This window comes from Ursus americanus, chromosome 35, assembly GCF_024610735.1.
Source record: "Ursus americanus isolate L20-20 chromosome 35, mUrsAme1.1.p, whole genome shotgun sequence".
Taxonomy (NCBI): domain Eukaryota; kingdom Metazoa; phylum Chordata; class Mammalia; order Carnivora; family Ursidae; genus Ursus; species Ursus americanus.
Window position 1 is genome coordinate 27,310,289 of NC_142161.1, and position 24,113 is coordinate 27,334,401.

Sequence of the window (24,113 nt, forward strand, 5' to 3'; positions counted from 1 at the left end):
GTTTGAGAGGTACTGATGTAGAACGATAAAGGTTTATCTCTCTTTTTAAAATTAAAAATGCATTTTCTTCAGCGTTGACACCATTACAAATCTGAGTTTCCACTTTAAGAAATGTATGCTAATCCCCTTTTCGGTACCTTTCAGTTCTTTTAAACCAGTGATTCTATAATCTGGGAGTTCTAAAGTAGTAAATTTCTAACTTCCTTAGAAATGGCTTAGCCATGTTTAAATTAAACAGGAATACAAAGGAATGAGTGACAGGAAAGAATGATTAAGCTAGAAGACGATGTGAGGTTCATGAGACATATATATAAGCTTACATCTTAGAGAAGTCTGATTACATGCTCTGAAAAATAACTTTCCCAGCTGATAAAATTCTAGCTTATTTTCATTTTTCAATATCCCCTTCATTATATACTGCTTCCTTTGCTTTTGGACCTTCTGAATGGAAAATCAAATATTTATAGCACTATGTAAAAAAACACGGAATCAAACATGACACATTTCGTTTCCACAAAAATATATTTAATAAGCTTGTTATATAAAATCAAACATTTAACATTTTCAACATTTTATCAATTCAAACTCACTGATAACTAACTGGGAGTGCTCTGTATTTTGGAAGATTACCTAAACTAAAAATATATTTACATATTTACAACACATGTAAATGTAACTGAAGAGCTCCTTCAATTAATGTTGAAATTCACAGAATTCTAGAGATTTACAGGCTAACAGTGCCATAAATTTTTCTGTAATCAAATGTACTGTGCTAATTATGAGCAATGTCTTAACTATGGAAAGGAAAAAAATTGGGAGGGAAATGGTAGGTTTTAAAGTTCTGTGACAAATCCTTCGAAGATAAAAATATGTCAAATCAATTGAATGACCCGGATTTCTTCATGAATCCCCGACTGCTGGCGGCTCGAGCCAGTCTGCGGGGATAGCGGTGTGCTTCCTGCTGCTGGGAACCCTCCACTGTCTCACTAGAGCCCTGCTGCTAAACGTTTCAAGGGCCCTGGTCAAAAGGAAGGAAATGATACCAACTTCTGAGTGCTGTGCACACCTTCCCATACAGGCTAAGACCTTATGCCTACATTTATTCCTAAAAAATTACAGGCCCTTTACCCTTTCATACCAAAAAAATATGTTCTCAACATGTTTTAAAAGGGTTATGTTTTGGGAGGGAACCCCATACATTATACACATTTATCACCATCCAGGTCCCAAGTCCCATTTTGTGTTTGGAACTGCGCAATGGTAATATTAAACCATCTGATTCCAGCTACTAGTCCACGTTAAAGCAGTACACATCTTTTTTTAAATACTGCATAGGTTTTCTGTGTTTTAAAGAAAGATACTGCTACTGTACGAGTTTACCAAGTGATCATTTCCTATTTAATATCTGGTTATAATGAGACATTTCTTGCTGCATTTGTCTCCACTGAGAATATTCAAAGCAGTTTCTAATATATAGCATTTAGAAGTGTTTGCTGTATCGGCTCTTAAAATGATAATCAATTTTTGCTCAATAAAAATATTTTTAATAACAAAATACATGTAAAATTAGAATTTTGTAATTTCCAAAAAGCTGCCTTTATTAACCAAAGTATTTGTTTGCAGTTTTTTTACCTGTGAAAATATTTTAAAGCCCTTACACAAAACTTAAATTTTATTTTTAAAAAATTAACTTAAAAATTCTTGCCATGTTGCTGGGCATACCACTGCTGTCTCTGCTTGCGGTTTTCCAACTCTGTGAGAAGAGCCTGTCTGTAGGCTTCATACATTTTAACAATCTGTTCCAGTTCTTTCATGAAAAGCAACTTTAGCATTCCCTGGTATGTATCCAGGTCAGCCAGCTGGAAGAGTTCCCACTTCAGAATGTGGTCATATCTGTTATAAAACACAAGCACGCATATGTTCACAACACATACATAAATATGTATTTACAGCAACAAACTGATCTAGTTTTATAAAGATCAACTTTATTATATCTAAACAAACCACAAGCTTTAATTAAAAATAACTGAGTTAACTTATTTAAATATACTATTTTTTTAAGGAGAGGAGAAAACTCCTGATATTACTTCAAGTTAAAAAATACCAATTTATTAATTATTCTATTAACATTAGACAACGATGAACACATTTCCAACGACTGTGTTCTGTAATTTCAGAAGAATACATATTCTGTGCTATTCATAAGTTCACCTAAAGTTTAGTTGTCAGGAACTTAAGAATGCTTTAGACCATATTATGCCCAAAGACAATACACAAAAATGGGCAAAGTCACTTGTGTTATTAGTGTGGACAGAACTTTCTGAGAAATGTTGTTCACTACTGCAAAATAGGAACTAAAAGAGGAACGAAGAGGAACCATCATTCGTGGGCTCCTTTCCTGAGGTTGAGTATACAACACTAAAACAACATCGGGGCGCCCGGGCGGTGCAGTCGTTGAGCGTCTGCCTTCAGCTCAGGGCGTGATCCCAGGGTCCTGGAATCGAGCCCCACATCGGGCTCCTCCACTGGGAGCCTGCTTCTTCCTCTCCCACTCCCCCTGCTGTGTTCCCTCTCTCGCTGGCTGTCTCTATCTCTGTCAAATAAATAAATAAATAAATAAGCTTAAAACAAAACAAAATTGAGCAGAAAGGGAAGAATAATTTCTTCTCAAAATGAGAGTAAGTCGACTCTAGAAGCATGTAGAGCTTGTATTTCCATGTCTCCCAGGAGGCCTCTTAGTACTCCTTCAATGGTAAGCTGAGCGCATACTGACAGGGAAGTATGCAACAAAAAGCAGTAATTTACACTCTGGACTGAAAAACCTGAAGACATCACTCCTGTCCAATTTTCCCATCTTACAGATCAAAAAACTGAACCTAAAGAGGCTATAGATTTCTTGCAAAACTGTTTAGTGACCAAAAAATGAGAAAGGCAGAGTCATGGACCAAATTATTCAGAGTAATGGTCTTGAATGTTGAGATTAGACAAAGACCTTGAACTACTGCGGGCCATACGCCTGTATGATATTGAAGCTGCACTTCTCAAACCCTATTACAGAACAGATATAATCCGAAGCTTTGATTGTAAATTCTAGTACATTTATTTTTAATAGTCATTTATAATATTTCCTACCCAATGATTCTATGTTTGGTAATTCATTTAACACCTTATTCCAAATATATTTTTGAAGGTTTTTTAAAAAGGGAAACAGTAAACAAATAATGAGCAGTCAGGAGGAGCCACAGACTGTGCCTGGCACGCTGACTTGTACTCCCGTGTGGCTTGGGTCTGTCTAAGCAGGAGCACAATATGCAGAACCACAGATCAACATATCTTGTTGGATCCCAAATTTGCCCGCTTAATTACTTGAGTGCTGCAAATCTAATAGGTACACTTGGTAGAAAGCTTTATATTCTCTTCAGTGGGAAACTCTAACCTAAATTAGAGAGATACCATAAGAAATACTCAATGAGCTTCCATGAAGTAACCGTTGTGTTTTCAGAGCCTCTAGTATTCATGTAGCTTAAGATCTTATTTGTTGGAAACAAATTCATAATCCCTAGCAAAAAACTTCATCCTCTAGATTCAAAATCCCATAGCTAACAGGCATTTCAGCAACGTCTACTGATTCAAGATGCTTAAATTTATGCCAGCTGAACTATAAGAACATTAAATCTCATTTATTATCTGTGTACTTTCTAGCAAGGAAAAAGGGAGAAGACTAAATTGGTAAATATCATAATTGTTTTCAGATATGAACATCATTCTGTATAAGCATTTGAGTTTAAAAAAAAAGGAAAGAGAAAAAAAGCTTCAAGCAATTTTCTGACTTCCCAATCACAGCATTTAGCATCAAAAACAGGATTAAGGGTAGAAGCAACAAAGTCAGAATAATTACAGAAAACCCTTTGGGGAGGAGAAAAGTCCTCTAGAAGAGCACCGATGAGAAAGTAGGCAAGGCTCCCACTTGCATTCCAAAATCTTGCCCCGTTTCTATGGGATTACTTCCCTTCTCATGTAATACTTCCCAATACGTTTATTTTCTTTTGTTTTTTAGGAAAAATATAAAATTCCCATTCTTTTCTTCTTAACTAGACAAATCACCTGATTCCCCAGGCTGCATTTTTAGTCACTTATGGTTTCAATATACAGGTAGGGATGCCCGGATGGCTCAGTTGCTTAAGTGTCGGCAGACTCTTGACTTGGACTCAGGTCACGATGAGGGTCCTGGGTTGAGCCCCTGCAATGGGCTCCCCATTCAGTGGGGAGTCTGCTTGTCTCCCTCTCCCTCTGCTCCTCCCACCACATGCTCACTTCCTCAAATAAATAAATCTTAAAAAAAATACATACAGGTGGGGCGCCTGGGTGGCTCAGCTGGTTAAGCACCTGCCTTCATGATCTCAGGGTCCTGGGACTGAGCACTGCCTGGCTCCCTGCTCAGCAGGGAGTCTGCTTCTCCCTCTCCCCTCCCCCCCCATGTGCTCATGTGCACACTCTAATAAATAAAATCTTTACACACACACATGTTCACACACAAGTAAATCATTCAGAAAATGGGCTGTAAACTACTTCAGTAGCCTATGCTTATTGTAACACACCAGCGTTATTTTTTATTCTACTTATAAATAACCCATATATGCAAACAGCAATTGCTATAATCCTGCCAAAAAATGCGTTCACACTCCAGCGGATGTTGTCTTTAAGGAGCCAAAAGTGCTGCTATTTCCAGCTCCAGGGATCACAGAGCAGCCTAAGTCCCTTCCCTGTGCCTGCCCCCGTAACAGTGTGCCCGTTCTTCCTTTCTACCTTCACCCAGAGCTAGCGCAGTGGTCACACGGAAGGACTGCCAGGCCACAGGAATAAAATACAATCCATGGCTGCAGTACTGTTGGGGACCGGTGTTGGGGTATGTATGAGGAATAACAGAAAGTAAATATGTTCCTGATGGTCTTCTCCTTTCTGTGCTAACCTCATCATTTATGCTGTAGTTCAGCCTCATTACCCTTGTACGATGCATCACAGGCTTTGTGAGCAGCTTCGGAAACTTTACTTAAATTCATAAATAAAAATTCAGAATATAATCTGAGTCAAGTTCGGAAGTATACTCAAAAATTGTTTTGGTGAGTTGCTGCTAGAGATAGAATTTTAAAATTTCAGGAAGTTAGAAGATTGGCAATTATTTAGCAAAAGGAAAAAACGTGCTAGTTATCTGACTAAAACCTGTCTTTTTATTAAATAAATGATTCTTCATTATCTACTTCATAGATAACAGCTCATCCTTTTTTGACAACAATATCAACCATTTCCATCTTCTTAAGAGACAAAAATTTTGGACCAACTAAAAAGCAACAGGTTCCTAAACCTCTCATTTTAAGTTTTTAAGCAGTAAAGAAATACCTGCTCTCTTGTTTCAGTCTAGCTCATTCTGAGAGTCCTGACCTATTTGGAAAAAAAACTAAGTTGCTCATTTCCTAAAGTTTTAAAGCTAGCTCACAGAACCAGAGTTGAAAGGGCTATAATCTGTTTCTTTTCACAAGCAGCAAGGAATTCCATTTAAGTATGATCTTTTTCCCCAAAAAGGAAAGCTTTTTATGTTACTTCTCCCTAATGATGACTATAAAGTAGAAAGAATAACCCTCTTCAATCTTATCAACTCCCTGAAATAAGAAAATTTATTAGTAGGCATATATTCTTCCAGACTTAAGGAAAATATAAATACACATATTACATATGGCATAAGACCAGCGTATGAACAAAGGCTATACATATTGGTAGGTCAAGTGGTAACAAGAATGAAAGAAGAGAGGGAAAAGGGAAGAAAAGTTCATCCATCATCATTCCTTACTCCATTCCTATACTGTACGGATAGAATCAGATAAACAGACTGCAGTAAGTTAGCCCAGACGCCAAACCAAGCTAAGCGTTTATGGATAAATGTGTACATAATTTCAAATAAACTAAAATCAAACTTTTGAAAAGCATTGTTTATATTTTGCAAAATAATATCTACAATTAAAATCTTTTTAAAAATTACATTGTCAAGGCTTAAATTTGACTTAGAGGGAAAAAAAGAACCAATGCTTTAGGACTAGAACCCTGGAACATGGTTTTGTCTCCACATCAGATCATAGAGTAACAACTGTGAATTTGCAGACTGAGAAAAATGTTTATGTTGGCCAAAAATTAATAAATAATTCATAGTAAATGACCAATAACTTTATAAGAATGTTAATCTGTCCTAAATGAGCAGAATCATAATCAAATAATTATAAGACATATCCTTGAGGTAACCAACTAATCAAATTAAAAGCCCGAAAAGAAGCTAATAAAAACAATGGCTCTAAGCAGGAAAATAACTTCTAAAATCTCTAGGCTGGAGGCATACACGTATGCATGCATGAGACAGACAGACAGACACACACACGGTTGGTGAATACACAGTATGGTAAAGATGTAGATCAGAGTTGGTTTAACCCCTTGCAAATTTTATTTCAATGATCATCCTTTAAAATTATGCAAAAGAGTTATATTTCAAAAAAGTATAAATGTAAAGTTTTACATTCCTTTTATTTGAATATCAAAGAATTAATTTTTTCCCCAAATTCACTATCTAACATCTTAAACTATCTAAAACTCTTCTTTGGGCTATTTTATGCTGTTAATTTTGGTTTCTTGAAATACAAAAAAGAAATGAAGAGTAAGGCTACAAAAACCAGGAACTAAATGTTAGCTTACAGAGTTGTTCAAAGTACATGCAATCATATATGAAATGCCTAGCAAAGTTTAACAAGAATTTAATAGCTGCTCAGTATATTTATTTAAATAAGTTATTAATGACAAAAGTTAAGAGCATGATCCTTGAAATTGGAGATAAAGGTTTGAAATCTACCACTCGATGGTTGTAGGATCTTAGCAGAGATAAAGCCTCCATTTTTTTAACCTGTAAAATGGGTTTTGGAAAGATTATGAGATAACATATGTAAAAGTTTAGCATCATAAGATACACAAGAAGCACTGGATGATCAATAACTATTTGCTTTCAAAAACTCCCTTTCCTGAAATCACGGCACTTTGTATATACCAGTGTTACTAATCCTTATCACACTGGGTTACTGATCTGAGTATCTACTTCTGTTTCCCAGAAGAGAGAAGCTCTTTTTTTTTTTTTTTTTTTAAGATTTTAGTTATTTATTTGACAGAGAGACAGCCAGCGAGAGAGGGAACACAAGCAGGGGGAGTGGGAGAGGAAGAAGCAGGCTCCCAGCAGAGCAGGGAGCCCGATACAGGGCTGGATCTCAGGACCCTGGGATCACGCCCCAAGCCGAAGGCAGACGCTTAATGACTGAGCCACCCAAGCGTCCCGAGAGAAGCTCTTTGAGGCAGATTTCATTTTTTCATGATTGTATTTCAAGAATAGTGCCTACTATGGCACCCAATAAATATCCTCAATGAGCCTGGCAAATTCACAGGCATCTTTACAAACTAGGCCACATTTGTCCTTGCTCCACTCATATGATAAGAAGCCATATCAAGTGCTTATACAAGGCAGCCACCGTGCCATGTGCTTTAAAATGCATGGTCACTTATGCCCCACTGCTCTGTGGAGGGAAAAACACTTAGATCTAAGTTCAGCGACTTGCTCAAGGTCATTCAGTATGTAGGTGATGGAGCCAGAAATCAGACTGTTCCTTCCTGAGTGATCTTGACCTCTGCCCCCAGTCAGCATCATCACCATCGCCTTTCCTAAGCTCTCTTAATGTACAAGGTATTGTGATACACGTACTTTAGATGCACTATTTTTATTGAATTCTTAATAATCTTAAGAGTAGGCACTATTCCTATCCCCAATTTACAGAAGACAAAACTAAGTTAAGCACTCTGCAGGGGGTTACACAGCTCAAAAGTATCCGTGAAGTCAAATCATCTCATCCCAGAGCTTGCAGCCGCTCCTTGTATTATTTCCTCAACACCTGTGTCCTGCTCCTTCATCCTTGTACCTAGGACTTCCCTGGGTCCTTACTTTCATCACACGGTGTGTTATCACTGATTTACAAGTTAATCTCCCCTAGAAGAACGTAAGCTTCTTTTTGTACCCCTAATATAACACAGGTCTGCATACAGAGAAAGCGAAGAATCAATAAATGTTTGCAGAACTTACATTTCTAGTCAATGATTTTCAAACTTTATAAGCTGTGGTAGCCCTTCCTCAAGTAAAACATTATTTAGAAGCCCAATATGATTAAGAAAAAACATAGTGCTGTGTGGGTTAAGCAGCCCAGAGACTCCATTCTGGCTCCATTCAGCCCTCAACAAAACATGCTGTAAACTCACTTACTTCACAGGGGCTCGAGCATAAACCTGAAGCCAGTCGGGAATTTCTGCAGTATGATACGGATTTGCAGGTACCAGAAGGGACTGATTTCTTTCGGTTTGCTGTGGCTGATATGTGACAGGAGGGGGCTGGTCATACCGAGGTACGCTAAGAAAAAAGAATCGACACTCATCAGGATAAAGGCTCTAAATCTAAACAAGAAATTGTAAAGAACAAATCATATTTAAACGTTTTTCAATGTGCCTCTTGCCCAAACTGAATTCCTCCTACCACCTAAAAAAACACAGAAGTCTGACTTTTTTTTTTTTTTTTACCACACCATAAGGTGAAGTAAAATCCACCTTCTCTTGGAAACTAGTAACTAGCAGGTCATTAGTGATGGATATAAACCTAAGCTAGATCTTTACAGATATTTTTTTAAGGATTTTATTTATTTGAGAGACAGAGAGCACACGTGGGAGGAAGGGCAGAGGGAGAGGGATAAGCAGACTCCCTGCTGAGTAGGGAGCCAAAGGGGGCGCAATCCCAGGACCCTGGGATCATGATCTGAGCAGAAGTCAGACGCTTAACCAACTGAGCCACACAGGCGCCCAAAATCTTTACATATTTTTAAGAAGTTTCTTCTGTCTGGTATTTATTCTTTTCAAGGAACTTGAAAGGAAGCTATAAAAAATTTGGAGCTAAATTATAACCTTTATACCGAGGCTTAAAACTAAAATAATAATTTTCAGTAATAACTAGTATTAGCTATAAATTCATATTGGAAAGGTTGACAGTTTCTCTCAAAATGAGAAGGGATACCTTCTTCCTCCTTTAGGCTGAAAAGGGGATTTAGAATATGTAGTACGGGGGCGCCTGGGTAGCGCAGTCGTTAAAGCATCTGCCTTCGGCTCAGGGCGTGATCCCGGCATACCAGGATCGAGGCCCACATCAGGCTCCTCCGCTATGAGCCTGCTTCTTCCTCTCCCACTCCCCTGCTGTGTTCCCTCTCTCGCTGGCTGTCTCTATCTCTGTCAAATAAATAAATAAAATCTTTAAAAAAAAAAAAGAATATGTAGTACGGTGGGAATGAGAACCGTGCTTGAATTACTCACATTAACGCTTTTCTGCTTTTACCAACTTACGAGAGCATGTGGGAGCTACAGTTGATTAGAACCTATTTTAAATCACAGAGACTTAAAACAAAAAGAAAAAACAGACCGTGCTTTTATTTAGTTCTAATGGCTTAACTGGGACAGAGAGAGAACAGCAAGGTGGGGAGGCAGGTGTCACGTGGGAAAATGCTAAGGAAAACGCACTGGACCACTTGAAGCCTAAAGACTGACATTTGGGAGGCCAAAACAATCTATTCCAGGATAGGAGACAAAACTGGAAGAGCCTGCTCCAAACATCAGTATTTATGTGGGTATCATAAAAGGTCACTGCAATACTAAACTAGGATTAAAATAATTGTTAGATTGTGATTAACAATTTAAAGATCAATGTCCAAACGGCAGTGCAATTTTATATGTATCTCTTCTTTCGTAAGTAGGTACGAAGTAGGTACAAAGTGAAATATCCTTTGATAGCACAACTGGGGGTGGGGAAGAACTGAGGCTCTGAAGTCAGATATGCCTGAGGGTTTTAACCTCATTGGGCCACCTCACGAGTAATATGAATGTGGGCAAAACTGCTTCACTTCTCCAAGCTTCAGCCTTATATGTAAAACTGGAATAAATTCATAAAAAGGTGATTGTGTAAATGCACTAGTAAGTCAAGTGTTCTGTATAAGGATTAGCATAACAGAGACGATAAAAAATAGTTAATACTATCTATGCAAGCTTAAGTGCTTGCTGCTAAGAGAAGCAAATCGTGAAAATGCCTTATAAACTATGACAATTCTATAATAACGTAAGGTTACTGATGATAAATAGAAAAGTCCGCTCAATATACTCTCAAATCTGGTTGTCTGGACCGCAAAGTCTTCTGCCACCTGGTGATAGCAATCTGTAATCGTGCTTCGTTCTTTTTTTTTTTTCCTTTTTGCATTTTCCATCATTCTTCGTCAACAAACGTCTGGCTACACTCCCACTATGTGCCTGTGTGTTGGATGCTGGGACACAGTAGGGATAAGTGGGAACTCATCCTTGCCCTTGGTGGGAATCGTGATCAGGTAGGAGGGGACTCTAAATTACTCCCATGTCACAGGCCTGAAAATGGAGGCCAGGGAGGACAGCAGCTTGCCTGAAATGGTTTGGAGAGTAGGCAAAGGGGTCAGAGCCCAACACAGGCAGAGCAGTTGGTTTGGTTCTTCTGAAGTGATGACAATTTCAGTTGTTCAATAAACACTGGCTGAGTGCCACTAGATGGAATCGCTGGGAAAAGAAACTCTTCCAAGTTGAATTAATAAATCCAAATATGTAAAATGACACAGTAATGAATAAAGCTTAGTCTTCTAGGTGATAGTATTAAAGTGTATTTTCATAACAATTTTAATGGTTCTAAAAAATGCCAAAGTCTGCCATAACCAAAGATCGTATTGTGCGAGGTGATACGAAGAACACCTACAAACATGCTGATGATATTCTAGCCATTTTAAGTTGTGGCTCAGAGGTAGTTATCAGGAATTCATTTGCAATTTCATGACTAAGCTAGTACTGGGGTTAGTACTGTGGGTACTAGGGTACCAGTGTGTGTGTATTTTACAGTCACACACAGCACATTGCCATTTGGATTAATCACCTTCCCCAGCTCAGTTGCTACATAGGACAACTGGCTACAATATTCACAGGGCTAACAGTCTGGCCATAACGAGACCTACGGACAAGCCCAAAGGAACACTGGCTACATTTATTAAACAGATCTGGGATGTTTTGCACAGTTCCAATTTTCACTTTCTTGCCTGGCAACAGTAAGAAACAGAACACAAAAAGTAAGAATATGAATAAAACGGCAAGATGCTATAATTCAGAAGTATATTTTGACACATTAGGAGGGAGGTCTGTATTATTTATAGAAATTTAAATGGAAAGAGACTGATGTTTTAATTATTTATTTCAATTTCTGGATATCTACAATAAAAACATTCTGGCATATTAAAGCAGAGTCTGATCATATGAACACTGTGTTTTTTGAGGTTGTTTTACAAAGTTTTTTTTTTTTACTTATTAAAATCATCACTAAATAGAACTCCAAAGAAAAATGTCATAAGCTTTCAAATATCAAACTTCAGATGCTTTTCTTTTTGATGAAAACAGGATCTCAAAATCTAACATTAGACAATCTCAAAACAGAAAGCTGAAAATAAAGTTGATACTGTACCTAGGAGCACAGGGGTGCCTATATTGAGCCTTCTTATTTGTGTGATCTACATAATAGGTTCCAAATTCTGATGATTCAACTCGCTCCCATCCTGGAGGAAGTCCTTCTCGCTCAAGAGGATGGCTCCAGTGAGTTGTATTTGTGTTGTGATCTATGTAATACTTTCTCCCTCTCATTGTCCAGTCCACAGACCAACCAGGAGGAAGAGGTAAATCTTCAGAACCATGGTTAGTTAAATTTCCTAAAGACGTAGCAGCAACTCTCCCAATACCTGAAGAGGAAGAGAGAAAAAGAAGAAACAGAACAATTATTCAAAGCCAAAAAATATGACATCTGAGAGTCACAAAATTAACTATCCTAAGTATACTCTTCTGTTAAAATTCATGATTTTCTAACTGTAAATAAGAATTTTCATAAAACTAGCCAGTATTAGAAGAAGAAGGAATAAGACTCCCTCTTTGAAATTAGTTTTGGTTGATGCCTCTATCTATACTTTCCACCTTCTATAAAAATGAACTTAAGATGGATCATATATCTAAATGTAAAACATAAAAACTATAAACCTTTTAAAAGAAAAAGGAGGATAAATTTTCGTGACCTTTCATCAGGTAGAGTTCTTAACCATGATGCTGTAAGTGCAATCCATGAAACAAAAATACTGGTAAACTGGACTTCAGCATAATTAAAATAATTATAATTATAAAATAATTAAAAATGTTTGCTCTACTCTTTTAAAGAAAATCAAGCTATAGACTGGGAGAAAATATATACCAGTCACATATTAGACAAAGGGCTTTAATCTAGAATTCACAGAGAACTCTCAAAACACTAGGAAAACATTTTAAACAGGCAAAAGATTTGAAAAGGCACTTCAAAGAAGATATATAGAGGTACATGAGCAGATTAAAAAAATGCTCAAATCATATTAACCATAAGGAACATTACTAATTTAAAAAACCTTACAAATTAAAACCACAATGAGAGAACAATAGTCATCTATGAGAACAGCCAAAAAAGAAAAAAAAATCTTTCAACACACGTTGTGATGAGAATATGGAACAACTGAAACTCTCATACATTGCTGGTGGAAATGCAAAATACTTCAGCCACTCTGGAAAACACTTCAACAAGGTCTTACCAAGTTAAATATGTTTTCCATATGATGCAGCAATTCTATTCCCAAATACTTAACCTAGACAAATGAAAGTTCACATAAAAACCTGTATGGGGATGTTACAGTGTTGAAAATGGGAACAACCCACACGTCCTTCGAGAGAATGAGTAAACTAGTACAATCATACAGTGGAAGGTACTGTAAAAAGGAACTAATCATTGATACGTGCAACAACATGGATAAATCACAGAGGCATTACACTGAGTGAAAGGTGCCAGCCTCACATGGCTGTAAATTGTATGATTCCATTCATACGAAATTATTGCAAAGGCAAAACTACAAGGACAGAAAATTGTGGTTGCCAGGAAATAGGGGTGGGGTGAAAAGACTAAGCCACTGTCATAGACCAAAGACCACTCACTGCACAAAGGGGCAGCAGTGACATCATTTTCAGGGTGACTGACTGCGCTGGCATTATGTAGATCTATATATATATATATCAAAATTCATAGATTTCTGTACCTTAAAAAAAACCTTAAGTTTACTATAAGTTATTGGGGGGGGGGAGAATAACCTGGCTGCATCGTTTTATTTGCATGTAAGAAGAGTAATTGTGTTGACTAATCACCCCAAACTCCAAAATTCATTGAGTTTATGTCCACAGGTTAATAACACAGACTGAGCTCCATGAGTTTTCCTTGTTGCTATAAAGTGTACAGGGGCCCTCTCTGCATTATTTCTTACAACTGCATATGAACGTACAATTACCTTGACAGAAACTTCAATTAAAAAAAAGGGAAGAGGTATAACCTTTAGATACATGTAAGAACTGTCAAAAGCATCTCAGACAGAGCAAGAACAGTAAAGAAGTGGAGATAAGAACAGAGCACTGTGAAAAACTAGCTGGTGCAAAACACTACCCTGGTAATTTCTCCTTGACCCTCCACAATCCTCCTCCCTCTTCAGCAATCATAGGAGGTGATTTCAAATAACTGGCAACGGAAAACTCAATTTACTTAATATGTATAATAAGAACAGCACAACATCAATCTATAAGAAAAATTAGAGACTTTTGCCAAAAAAGTATAAATCTATTAAAAAGAACTTTCAGAAAAATGTCCCAAAGCAGAGAAAAAAATGCAACTAAATTCTCCCACTAACTAAAAGAGAAAAAAGGAAGCAATCAATTCTCTACAAGAAGACCACAAAGAAAAACAAGAACCCAAAAGATAAGATGGTAAGGCAACAAAGATAAAAGCTGTGCTCAGTAAAGAAATAAAGATGAAGACAAAAACTGGAAGAACAAACATGTAGTGTTTGTTACCATGGAGAAACGTGGCAAATCTTAATCAAGTATGATCGTTAATATCACCAATAATATGTCATATACGTATACGTGTATCTCCCTATATTTGACATGACGAGGATACTTCACCTCTGTGGTATTCTTTCCAAAAACCAAAAGCCCAATCTAATCATGAGAAAAACCTGAGATAAAATCTAAATTAAAGGACAGTTCAAAAAATATCTGACAAGTATTCCTCAAAACTATCAAGGTCATGAAAAACAAGAAAAGACTGGGCAACTGTCATAGACAAAGGACACTAAGGAGAAATGCCAACTGCATGAAATGTGGTACTCTGATTGGATCCTGGAACTGAAAACTGATATTAATGAAAGAACTGGTGAAATCCAAATAAAGCTTGGAGTTAATAAAAAATTTGAGTTCGCAGATACTAAAAATAAAAACTCACTGTTTACCTTTGGAGGCAGCTAGGGTGCAAATTCATTATTCTAAAAACTAGTAAATAAAGGGAAAGATTTAATATTTATGCTTTCTTATATGAATAGCAACCAATCTCATCAATGAGATAGTCCTTCATTATAGAATTCCAATTAATAGAGAAGAAATGACAGAATTTGTACATTCAAACAATATTAGGTACCAAACACCAGATTTAAACCATATTAAAACATGAAATTCATATTTAGAGGAAACACAAAGCCCACTCTGTAAAAACTCTTATTTTTCAAATTTAAACCTCAACAATTTGATAAGGGAGCCAAGATGTCCTCAAAGTTCCAAACAGGCTCATCAGCTTTACCGATACCATGTAAAACCATGATTCCTAACCTTTTCATGACACACTTCACCTGTACTTTCTGAAAGTGCCATGCGCACTAATTTTTTTCAAACTATTTGAGATAATTTTATAAAACCTATTAAGAGAAGAATGTACAGTGCAAAAAGACTAAAACTCAGATTCAAAACAAAACATTCCCAGTTATGAAACAGGTCTAGAAGACGGAAAAAACAGCTGTATCAAGCTCTAACACATGAGACCTCTGCTCCGCGTTCAGCCAAAAAGTTGAAACTTCAATAGCCAAACATGTCAAATCTGTAAAAAGTATAAAAGAGCACATAACACTCTTATAAAAGGCATGAACACTAAGAATTATGAGTGTGTCCTCTGTCCCTGACCCTTTTCGAAATGTATTATCATATTCAAAACAGCTCTACAGGTAATAGTCTCACTACCAATTTATAGATGAGGAAACAAAGATTCAAGTAAGTTACTTCCAAAGCTATAGAATTGGTATACAAATGACAAATTTATTACTAAGAAAGTAAACAACAAACAAAAGATCAACTGTAATTCTTCAAAGAAAAGTATGACTGCCACTAATAAAAGAAAAAAACAAGCTACCAATTTTGAATTCAATCAGTGGAATAATAAGAACTTGTTTCTGAGATACAAGGAAGAAAATTAGTTTTCCATTATTTCAATTAGTCCCAGAAAAGAATGAGCGGCATTCATAATCCTCAAAATAACTTCCATTTGTAGGGATTAACTGCACAAACACCTTCCGTTTATATAAAATAATACATTCATAACTAAATACATTATTTCCCAAACACAAGGATAAAGGAGTATTTTGTCTTTCCACCAAGACTTTACTAGATATGTCTCCAAAGAATTTAATCTCACAACCAGGCAGATATCTGTGAAACCTGCCCTTACAGACAAAGCTCGAAAATTCTGGTTTACTAATTTTGTAGTGGCTACAGAGAATAAAATGGAATCTGGGACTCTAATAAAGGTCCCCAAGCTTCAGGGTCATAAATGCTGAACACCACAGCCCACGTTACAATTACGATGCTGATAAAGAGAGCTACCTTTTCTCATCTCCTGCAGTATAATTACAAACAAAGCTTATCCCTAAAGACTCTTAACCCCTTCTCAAAGACGATTCTGGGTTCACCATTTGTGCATTTCCTGGAGTTAACATTACTTCAGTGTTTTTTGGTAAAGGCTGACACTTTTCAGTTTGATTTTGGTAACTTGTCTTTAAAAATAAAAGTTTTAAAAGTCTGTTACTTAAAACTGTATAGAACTACATTATTTAAATGCATAACAAAGGGATTCATTCTGCCCTTCGTATTCCAACTGAAGACTTCCTGTGAGCAGCCAAATTCCTTCCTTTGGCACACAGAGTAGGTGCCTGCCCAGCACACTGGCCAAAATGTTAAAGGTCAGATTTCACAGCTAAACCTAGAACTTGACAGGCCCTGAAACCCCCTGAGATACTATACAACCTGCCAAATACAATAAAATAAAGTTAACCCTTAAGATAAGGCATTTCCTGACTACTGGCATAAGTCACTACCACACTACTCTTCCTTATCTTCTTAGGGTTTACTACCTTAGTAACAACAACCAAAATTTAACGGTCGTGAAAATAAATCTATAGCACATCTTTACCCTCCCACAAACTTACTTTCTCCTTTCCATTCACTCTAATTCCTTGAATTCTCTTCAGCATTAATCTTTAAAATATGGTAAGTTTCAAGTCTTTTCAAGATGAATTCAAGAAACTTCCAGCTATTGTTTCATATTCGGATTTTTTCCTTCAGGAAAAGACAGCTGTTAGGCTTTTCTGCTTGGTTAGTAATTGGTTATTAATCTTTCCCTGACACTTAACAGACTCCTTCAAAGAAGAACTCTTTTTTTCTAAAAGGTAAAACATTAAATCTTATTGCCCTGATATAAATGCTATTAAGTAAAATTTCTCAAGCATATTATCACTCTAATAAATGCAAATCTTTTTTTTAAATGACTCTTTAATTTGAAAAAGTATCCAATTAACTTCTATTTTATTTATCCCTAATTCATGATTGGAAAGTTATTTTGAAGTCTGTCATTAAACTTATAAAAACTATGTCACACTGCCACTAAGAAAGGATCCGTAGAAATTTAGTTCTTGCAGTATTTCCTCAATGATACTTTGTGAATCAGAATTTTAAAACAATGTTTTAACTTGGCATTATTAATTCTTCATACCTTCATTTAGGCAGAAAAGTGTTATGAGTTATCAGTGATGTTTGCAATATAAATACACATGATAAAAGTGTGAAGAACAATCTGTATTTATGGTAAACAAAATGTTTTAAGCTTTTATTCCTGCTACCCTTCAGCCACCAAAACTGTCTTAAGACTCCAGACTTGAAATTCTGGATTCGTTCACTTAGTCAACCATTTATGCAGCCAAATTTCTATGCTAGTCCTATCTGAATCTTCCCTTTGCCGTATCTCTCATGTCCCATCGGTGGCCAAGTCCCATCAATGCAGATGTGTCCCACTTCTCCCCTTTCTAAATGTTTGCAGCTAAGTCAGGTCCTCATTAACATTTAAAATAATAACCTGCCAACACGCACCAAATGGAAGATTATGAAGTCAACGAAACTACCCATAAATAGTATATAACATTAAGAAACGCATTGGAGTAAAAAGCAAGGATATAAAACTGTACAGAGTATAATCACAACAATGTAAAAAAAAGAATGCCATAGAAAAAGATGAAGGAAATAACTGAAATACGACGAATCTTGGCCTGATGGGCACTTTCCCTTAACTTTTCTGCTTTTTGCAAATTTCCTACAGTAAGTAGCTATTACTCTAAAAAATTAGTTTATTTTTAAAAACTTACTAATTTTGCTTGGGTAACAAATCATTTCTGAGGTTTAAAACTACTTGATATTAGAAATAGTCAAAATAAACACCAAAGTATGCAAATGTCTAATTCTTTAACCTAGACGGTCCTTAAAAACAAAAAGGTACTGGGATGCCTGCTAGCTCAGTCGGAGGAGCATGGGACTCTTGGTCTCAGCATTGTGAACTCGCGCTGGGTTGAGATCACTTAAAAAAAAAAATCTTAAAAACAAAAAGATGTTCATCCATGCTCATTTCTATATGCCTAGAAAACATCTCCTCTTTGATGTCCCAATGAGATTCCAATGTCAGCTTTCACAAAGTGCTTTTACCAACTATTCTCCATTATTCCTCAATTTTCAAAACTCCAGTGATTTACTTCTCCTAACCCATAATTAAGTCTCATTTTTTCCCTTAAAGGCAACACAGACTTGCCCTTTCCTCTCCAATACCACTGGTACCTGCAGTCATCTTCTTGGTAGCAATTTATCCTGAGTACTAGTTAACTTTAAACACAGCTTTCATAAAATGACTTGTCTTTGAAACCTGCAATGGCTTCTTTCTGACTCGTTTAAACCCTTCAGCTTGTTGTTGCCCACAAATCACCATTCTACTTCACATCTCCTTTTTCAAATTAGTAGAACTACATAGTTCCTTGGATTTACAGGTCCACTCTGTTTTCAGTGGGCTATCCCAAATTTTTCATCTAAAATTCCTTTCCTCTGCCCCATTAACCTAAAGTCCAAGCTCAAAGCACAGCTCAAGTCCTACCTCTTCCGTGAATCTTTCTTCAAGTATTCCAGCCTACCCTGATCTCTCTTCTGACTCCCTATAGCACTTACTGTCAGTCCCACAGAGTTTAGCGACTGTTCTGCGATTACTGTGCATATATTGGTTTTGTTCCCCAAATAAGATACCAGAGAGCAGTTACCAAGAAGATCAGAGAAAATGCTAGACACATAAATGATTAATACTAAATGAATAAGGGCACCTGGGTGGCTCAGTCAGTTAAGCATCTGACTCTGGATTTCAGCTCAGGTCGTGATCTCAGGGTTGTGAGATCAAGCCCTGCATCAGGACACGATGTGCATGGAGCCTGCTTAAGATTTTCTCCCTCTGGCGGGGCGCCTGGGTGGCGCAGTGGTTAAGCGTCTGCCTTTGGCTCAGGGCGTGATCCCAGTATTCTGGGATTGAGCCCCACATCAGGCTTCTCTGCTAGGAGCCTGCATCTTCCTCTCCCACTCCCCCTGCTTGTGTTCCCTCTCTCGCTCTCTCTCTCTCTCTCTGTCAAATAAATAAATAAATAAATAAAATCTTAAAAAAAAAAAAAAAAAGATTTTTCTCTTTCCCTCTCCTTCCTCCCCCCACCCCCCAAAACACTAAATGAATGTTTTCTACATTCCTGCTCCAAACTGTTTGTTTGTTGTTGCTGTTGTCTTGGGGGCGGGGGGAGAGACAGAATCTTAAGCAGGCTCCCCACCCAGCATGGAGTCCGATGCCGCTGGATCTCATGAACCTGAGATCATGACCTGCGCCGAAATCAAGAGTCAGACACTGTAACAGACTGAGCCACCCACGTGCTCCTCCACACTATTTTTAAGTTACCTTGTTTGAAGTTTCGAAAGTTAAAAAGTAAATGTCTCATGTATTTATTTTTATCCTGCCAAGATTTAAAGTCTTCAACTTACCAAGGAAAAAACAGATGAAAAAGTTTAATTTTCAGGTTGCTTCGGTTTATCTAGTGTAATACAATACTCTGGGAATGAAGTACAACTGTACATTTCTCCTATCTCTTCTGCTCCTTGTACAAGTATTCCCAAGTTAGCAAATATGGAAAACAGATTTTTAAAAATTACATGGCTAATATTTTTATTCCTTAAAGAACAACAAAAGGACAGACTTATCACACAACCATTTGACAGTAAGTCTTTTTGACCAACCTGGGAAATAATTATTGACCTAGGAAAACAGTAAGAAACACTGAGGCTGTAGCTGAGGAATGATGCAGTTGGCCAAGGTACGCTTTACCACACCCAATTCTTCCTATTCACCTTTCCTTTCTCAGGTTTAAGTCCAGGTTCTTTGAAACCCTAACTTTCCCATTCTACCAAACTTAAACCTAGATTCAATCCAACTGTAGACATTAAATTCTCTGGGTTTTCAAGGTTCATCATGCTAACAGTCTAGATAACCTTCGGGTAAGTGCTAAATTTTTATAAAATGAGTTAATAAAATAAATAGACACAAAATTCTTTCACTCAGTATAGATTACTAATTATTTGCAAGCTGGCTTAACAAAACTGGCAAAATGGAAAAGTATTTTTCTGGGAGTTTCTGTTGGGTTCCCAAGAAAATCCAGAAAAGAGCATCTTTTTAATTGTTAATAAATCTAAACTAATGTAGGATTTGTAATTTTAAGTTACCTGAAGCATGTCTCCCCTGATTTTGTGGCATTCTTTGGAAGAGATCGTGGTTGTAGTCATAATATCTATAGTCTTCATGTGCACGATCTCCAAGTGGGCGCCTTCTCTGACCATCAAAATAATTATCTGAATAATAATATCGGGAACCAGAGTCTCCATTTTCAACAGCAAAATTAACTTCTGTTAAAAATGACTGGGAAGAGCCATACTCCCTAGGGACATCTGCTAGACTCCGGGCAAGATAAGAAGGTGCAGATAATCTGTTGCTTTCTCTTCTCATTATTTCATGAGGTGTTCTTTGAATTGGAGTTCTAAGGAAACTCTGGTTTCTTGAAACTATTCCATCTCCAGAAGCTGAAAAGGCATTAGGACTTGAGTCTGGCAGACAAATATCAGTTCGTCTTGGAATTGTTGGACCATGCCGAATAAATGAAGGCATGAGATCTACGATAAAATAAAACAAAGAGTAAAATGACCCCTTCAGTAAGTAATAATTACACTTTTCAAAAGTTGTTCATTTACTTCTATTACCCCCAATGCAAAATTTCAATGGACTTAAGCAAACACAATTTAAAATTCTGATTTAAGATAGTACTTGGGCATTTTAAAATTAAGGCTAATTTAATTAGTATTTTCCCACTCAAATGAATTTATAATTTGTATGAATGTGGTATGTGTAAATTCAGAATCAAATGTACTCTGCATACCACCATACATGATGAAATGTCAGTAAGCTTAATTATGGTTAATGAAATACTCATGAATAAATGTGTAAAAATAAGAAACAATCTAACAAATAGATACACAGTTACCAACATAATTTAAGATTATTGTTTTGATTTTACTTCATTTTCAAAATTCCCAAAAATCCTTTTACAAGCAAACACAATTTCAAAAATAAAACAGAATATAATGCTATTCTAGTAGAATAGAAGTGGATTCCTTTAAAAAGACTTTAAAATAATTAATCTGGTTTCCTTTCAGAATTACGTAATACTGGTACAGTAATCAAAAGCTGGAAAGTAAAAAATTTAGCTATGAAAATTAAAAAATAAAAAGATCTCATTTCAAAGAGACACACAAATGTTCAATCAGCTCAAAAATGCCAAGTCTGAAACCATGGCTCCCGTTAAGAACAAGCAATTATAATTCAAAACAGAAGATAACAGTAGAACAATGGCCTTCAGGATACAGTACGTCTGAATACAGAACTTGAGTGGCTTAGACATGCCAGGTTACAAAGCAAATAACTTTGTCACATGAAAAAAAAACTAGATTTGGAAACTTTTATTCATTTATTAAGTAAACAGTATCAAACAGCACTGATAATAATAAGCTTCAGAAGCTAACTCTAGAGAGAACTTAATATCCGAATAAACTTGCTTTAAAGTATGGCTAACATGGGGTGCTTGGGTGGCTCAGTCGGTTAAGTGTGGGACTCTTGGTTTTGGCTCAGGTCCTGATCTCATTCTCATGAGTCGTGACAGCAACCTCACCGGGCTCTGCGCTCACCAGGGAGTCTGCTTGAGATTCTCTTTCCCCCACTCTGCCCCAACTCGAGCTCCCTGGCCCGCCCTCTCTCACTCTCTCTCTCAAATAAATAAATCTTTAAAAAAAAATAAAGTACGGCTAACATATTTCATGATTTCAAGTAATGTTAATAAACTTTACTTGCAGCAAACTGCAAGCTATCATAAATTTAGCTGAAAACCTAAGAGCATATGTAACTGAAAAATAAGCTGATAGAGAAAGGTTTAAAAATCAGTTTTCAGGGGCGCCTGGGTGGCTCAGTCAGTTAAGCCTCCCACTCTTGATTTCAGCTCAAGTCGTGATCGCTGGGTGGTGAGATCGAGTCCCCTGTCCGTGCTCAGAGGAGTCTGCTGCTCTCCCTCTCCCTCAGCCCCCCCCCCACCAGGCTCGCTCTCTCTCAAATAAATACATAAATAAGTCTTTAAAATTAAAAAAAAAAGAAAAGAAATCCATTTTCAGGGGTGCCTAAGCTGGCTCAGTGGGAAGAATGCTGCTCTTGATCTCAGAGTCCTCAGTCCGAGCCCCACACTGGGTGTAGAGATTACTTAAATAAATGAACTGTAAAAAAATAAATAAGTAAAAATCAATTTTCTGGTTATTGATGTACCCATTGATCTATTTTGTTGTTCTATAAGAAAGCATTGCAAATACAAGGATAAATCTTGAAGGCTGATGATGTGGTTATTATTTAAAATACATGCTCTCCACACCTTTCTGTGTGGTCCTGGGTAAATACCAGGAACCTCTACGAACAGCTTTCCCAATTACAGAATGATGTAATGCTTACGTCACAAGGTTAGTAGGAGCTTCCAAGAAGGGCACTAACACAAGGTGCCCACTATGAACATCAAAATACTAGTTCTTTACCTCACAAATGTTCTGAACACACAAGCAAGAATCAAAAATTGAAGATTCAGCTGAAAAAGCAGAATCAAATGCTTAAAGTGAAAAGTGTGGGGGGGAGGCAGAGAGAAACACAAACTATTAAAGTTAAAAAAAAAAAAAACTTTTTGGCAATTTCCCCCCAAAGTACGGTAGAAATGTTGCGTACTTCGCCTTTTGGAGTCGGGGAGGGAAGGTGGTATTTGAAGCAATTCCCACTTAAATACCCATACACACATGATTTTGGCTTCTCTAAGATCTAAGATTGATGCGGCTTTGGACAGCGGCTACAAGAGCGACGGTCAGCCGTCACCTCCGAACGTCTACAACCAGAAAAAGGGCGAAGGAATTCTACCCGAGTTCGCGCAACTCCCAGCACGGACGAGTGTCACCCGAAATGTCTGCAAACACAAGGCGTATCTGGAGATCCCTAGAAGAGGAAAAAGTGCGCCCCAGTCTAATCACTTCCATCCCTTAGCATCGGGGAATCCGCAATTTAAGTGTTTCCGAAAGAACCTCTTCTAGTCATCAAAACGAAACACACCGCCCTGGGGTGGGTGGGGACGGGAAAGTTTGTTATTTTTAGGGAGGCCCCCGGGGGGAGGACTCCTCTAATTTCTTACGCTTTATCGGCTTTCAAACCACGACCAGCACTTCAGGCACAATATCATTTTAGAACACAGTACTTCACAGAGACCCACAGTCACGAAAAGCGGCGGGGAGCCCGGGTGCCCCGCAGGCCCCCGCAGCCGCTCGGGCCAGGTGTGGGCGCGGGGGCCCCGCCGACACTCACTCCGCAGCAGAGGCGACGTCTCCTTCTTCACGTACTTCCCCTGCACCTCGGCGGGCTTGGACACTTCGTTTTTGGTTTTCTTTCGGGACAGCATCCTCGTCGACGAGGCCCCAGGCCGCGGCGAGCAGCCTCCTTAGGGCTCCGCGGAGGGCGCCGGCCGGCCCCGCCGCCACCTCCGCCGGCGCCGCCGCCTCCTTCCCTCCCGAGCCGCCGCCGCCGCCGCCTCTCCGCAGCCCAGGGTCGCCCGCAGGGACTGCCGCATGTTCGGGGCGCTAAGCGCGCCGGCCTCAGCTCAGTCGCTGGTCAGTTCCTTCCCGGAAATCCACTCGCTCCGCGATGCTGCCCGAGAACTCCGTGAGCGGACGCAGCAACGCCCGGCCAGGGCCATGGTCTGCAGAGGGCCCCCTGGTAACCGCCGCCGCCGCCGCCGCCGCCTACGTCCCGTAAACTTTCCCCGCGGCCGCTGGGAATTCTGGGAAGCTCGACGCAGCGCGAGCGCCGCCGCCGCCCCTCCCCCACCCAGCTCCGGGCGCGGCCAGCGCTGCGGGACGCGGGGCGGCGCTGTCCGCTAGCGGGCCGGCCCCTGTGTCCCCTCCGAGGAGAAGCGGGGCTTGCGGTCGGGAGAGGACGACGGACGAAGTCCGCCAGACCGAGCGCGGGAGACCGTCGCGCGCTCTTGCAGTGGAGCCCCTTCTCCCCACTGATGTTCCCGGGCTCGAGGGAGCGGGCGACGCCCCCCGGAGAAGCG

General features: G+C 38.4%; 1 protein-coding gene across 1 annotated transcript; it reads right to left on the reverse strand.

The window, feature by feature from the left end:
• Positions 1 to 503: 503 nt before the first annotated feature.
• On the reverse strand, positions 504 to 23,817 carry SAV1 (salvador family WW domain containing protein 1). Its single transcript, XM_045798911.2, has 5 exons — positions 23,366 to 23,817; positions 20,161 to 20,604; positions 11,633 to 11,903; positions 8,336 to 8,479; positions 504 to 1,893 (listed from the first exon to the last, which is right to left on the reverse strand). The coding sequence occupies exons 1-5, from the start codon at positions 23,457 to 23,459 to the stop codon at positions 1,692 to 1,694; spliced, it is 1,155 nt and encodes a 384-aa protein (XP_045654867.1). The 5' UTR covers positions 23,460 to 23,817; the 3' UTR covers positions 504 to 1,691.
• Positions 23,818 to 24,113: the final 296 nt, after the last annotated feature.

Excerpts from the sequence above, each read along its gene's own strand:
- SAV1 (XM_045798911.2), bottom strand. The coding sequence starts at position 23,459 with ATGCTGTCCCGAAAGAAAACCAAAAACGAAGTGTCCAAGCCCGCCGAG. Across the intron at positions 20,605-23,365 it reads GACGTCGCCTCTGCTGCGGA|ATCTCATGCCTTCATTTATT; the intron begins GTGAGTGTCGGC and ends ATTTTATCGTAG. Across the intron at positions 8,480-11,632 it reads AGGCACCCCTGTGCTCCTAG|CGTACCTCGGTATGACCAGC; the intron begins GTACAGTATCAA and ends CTTTTTTCTTAG.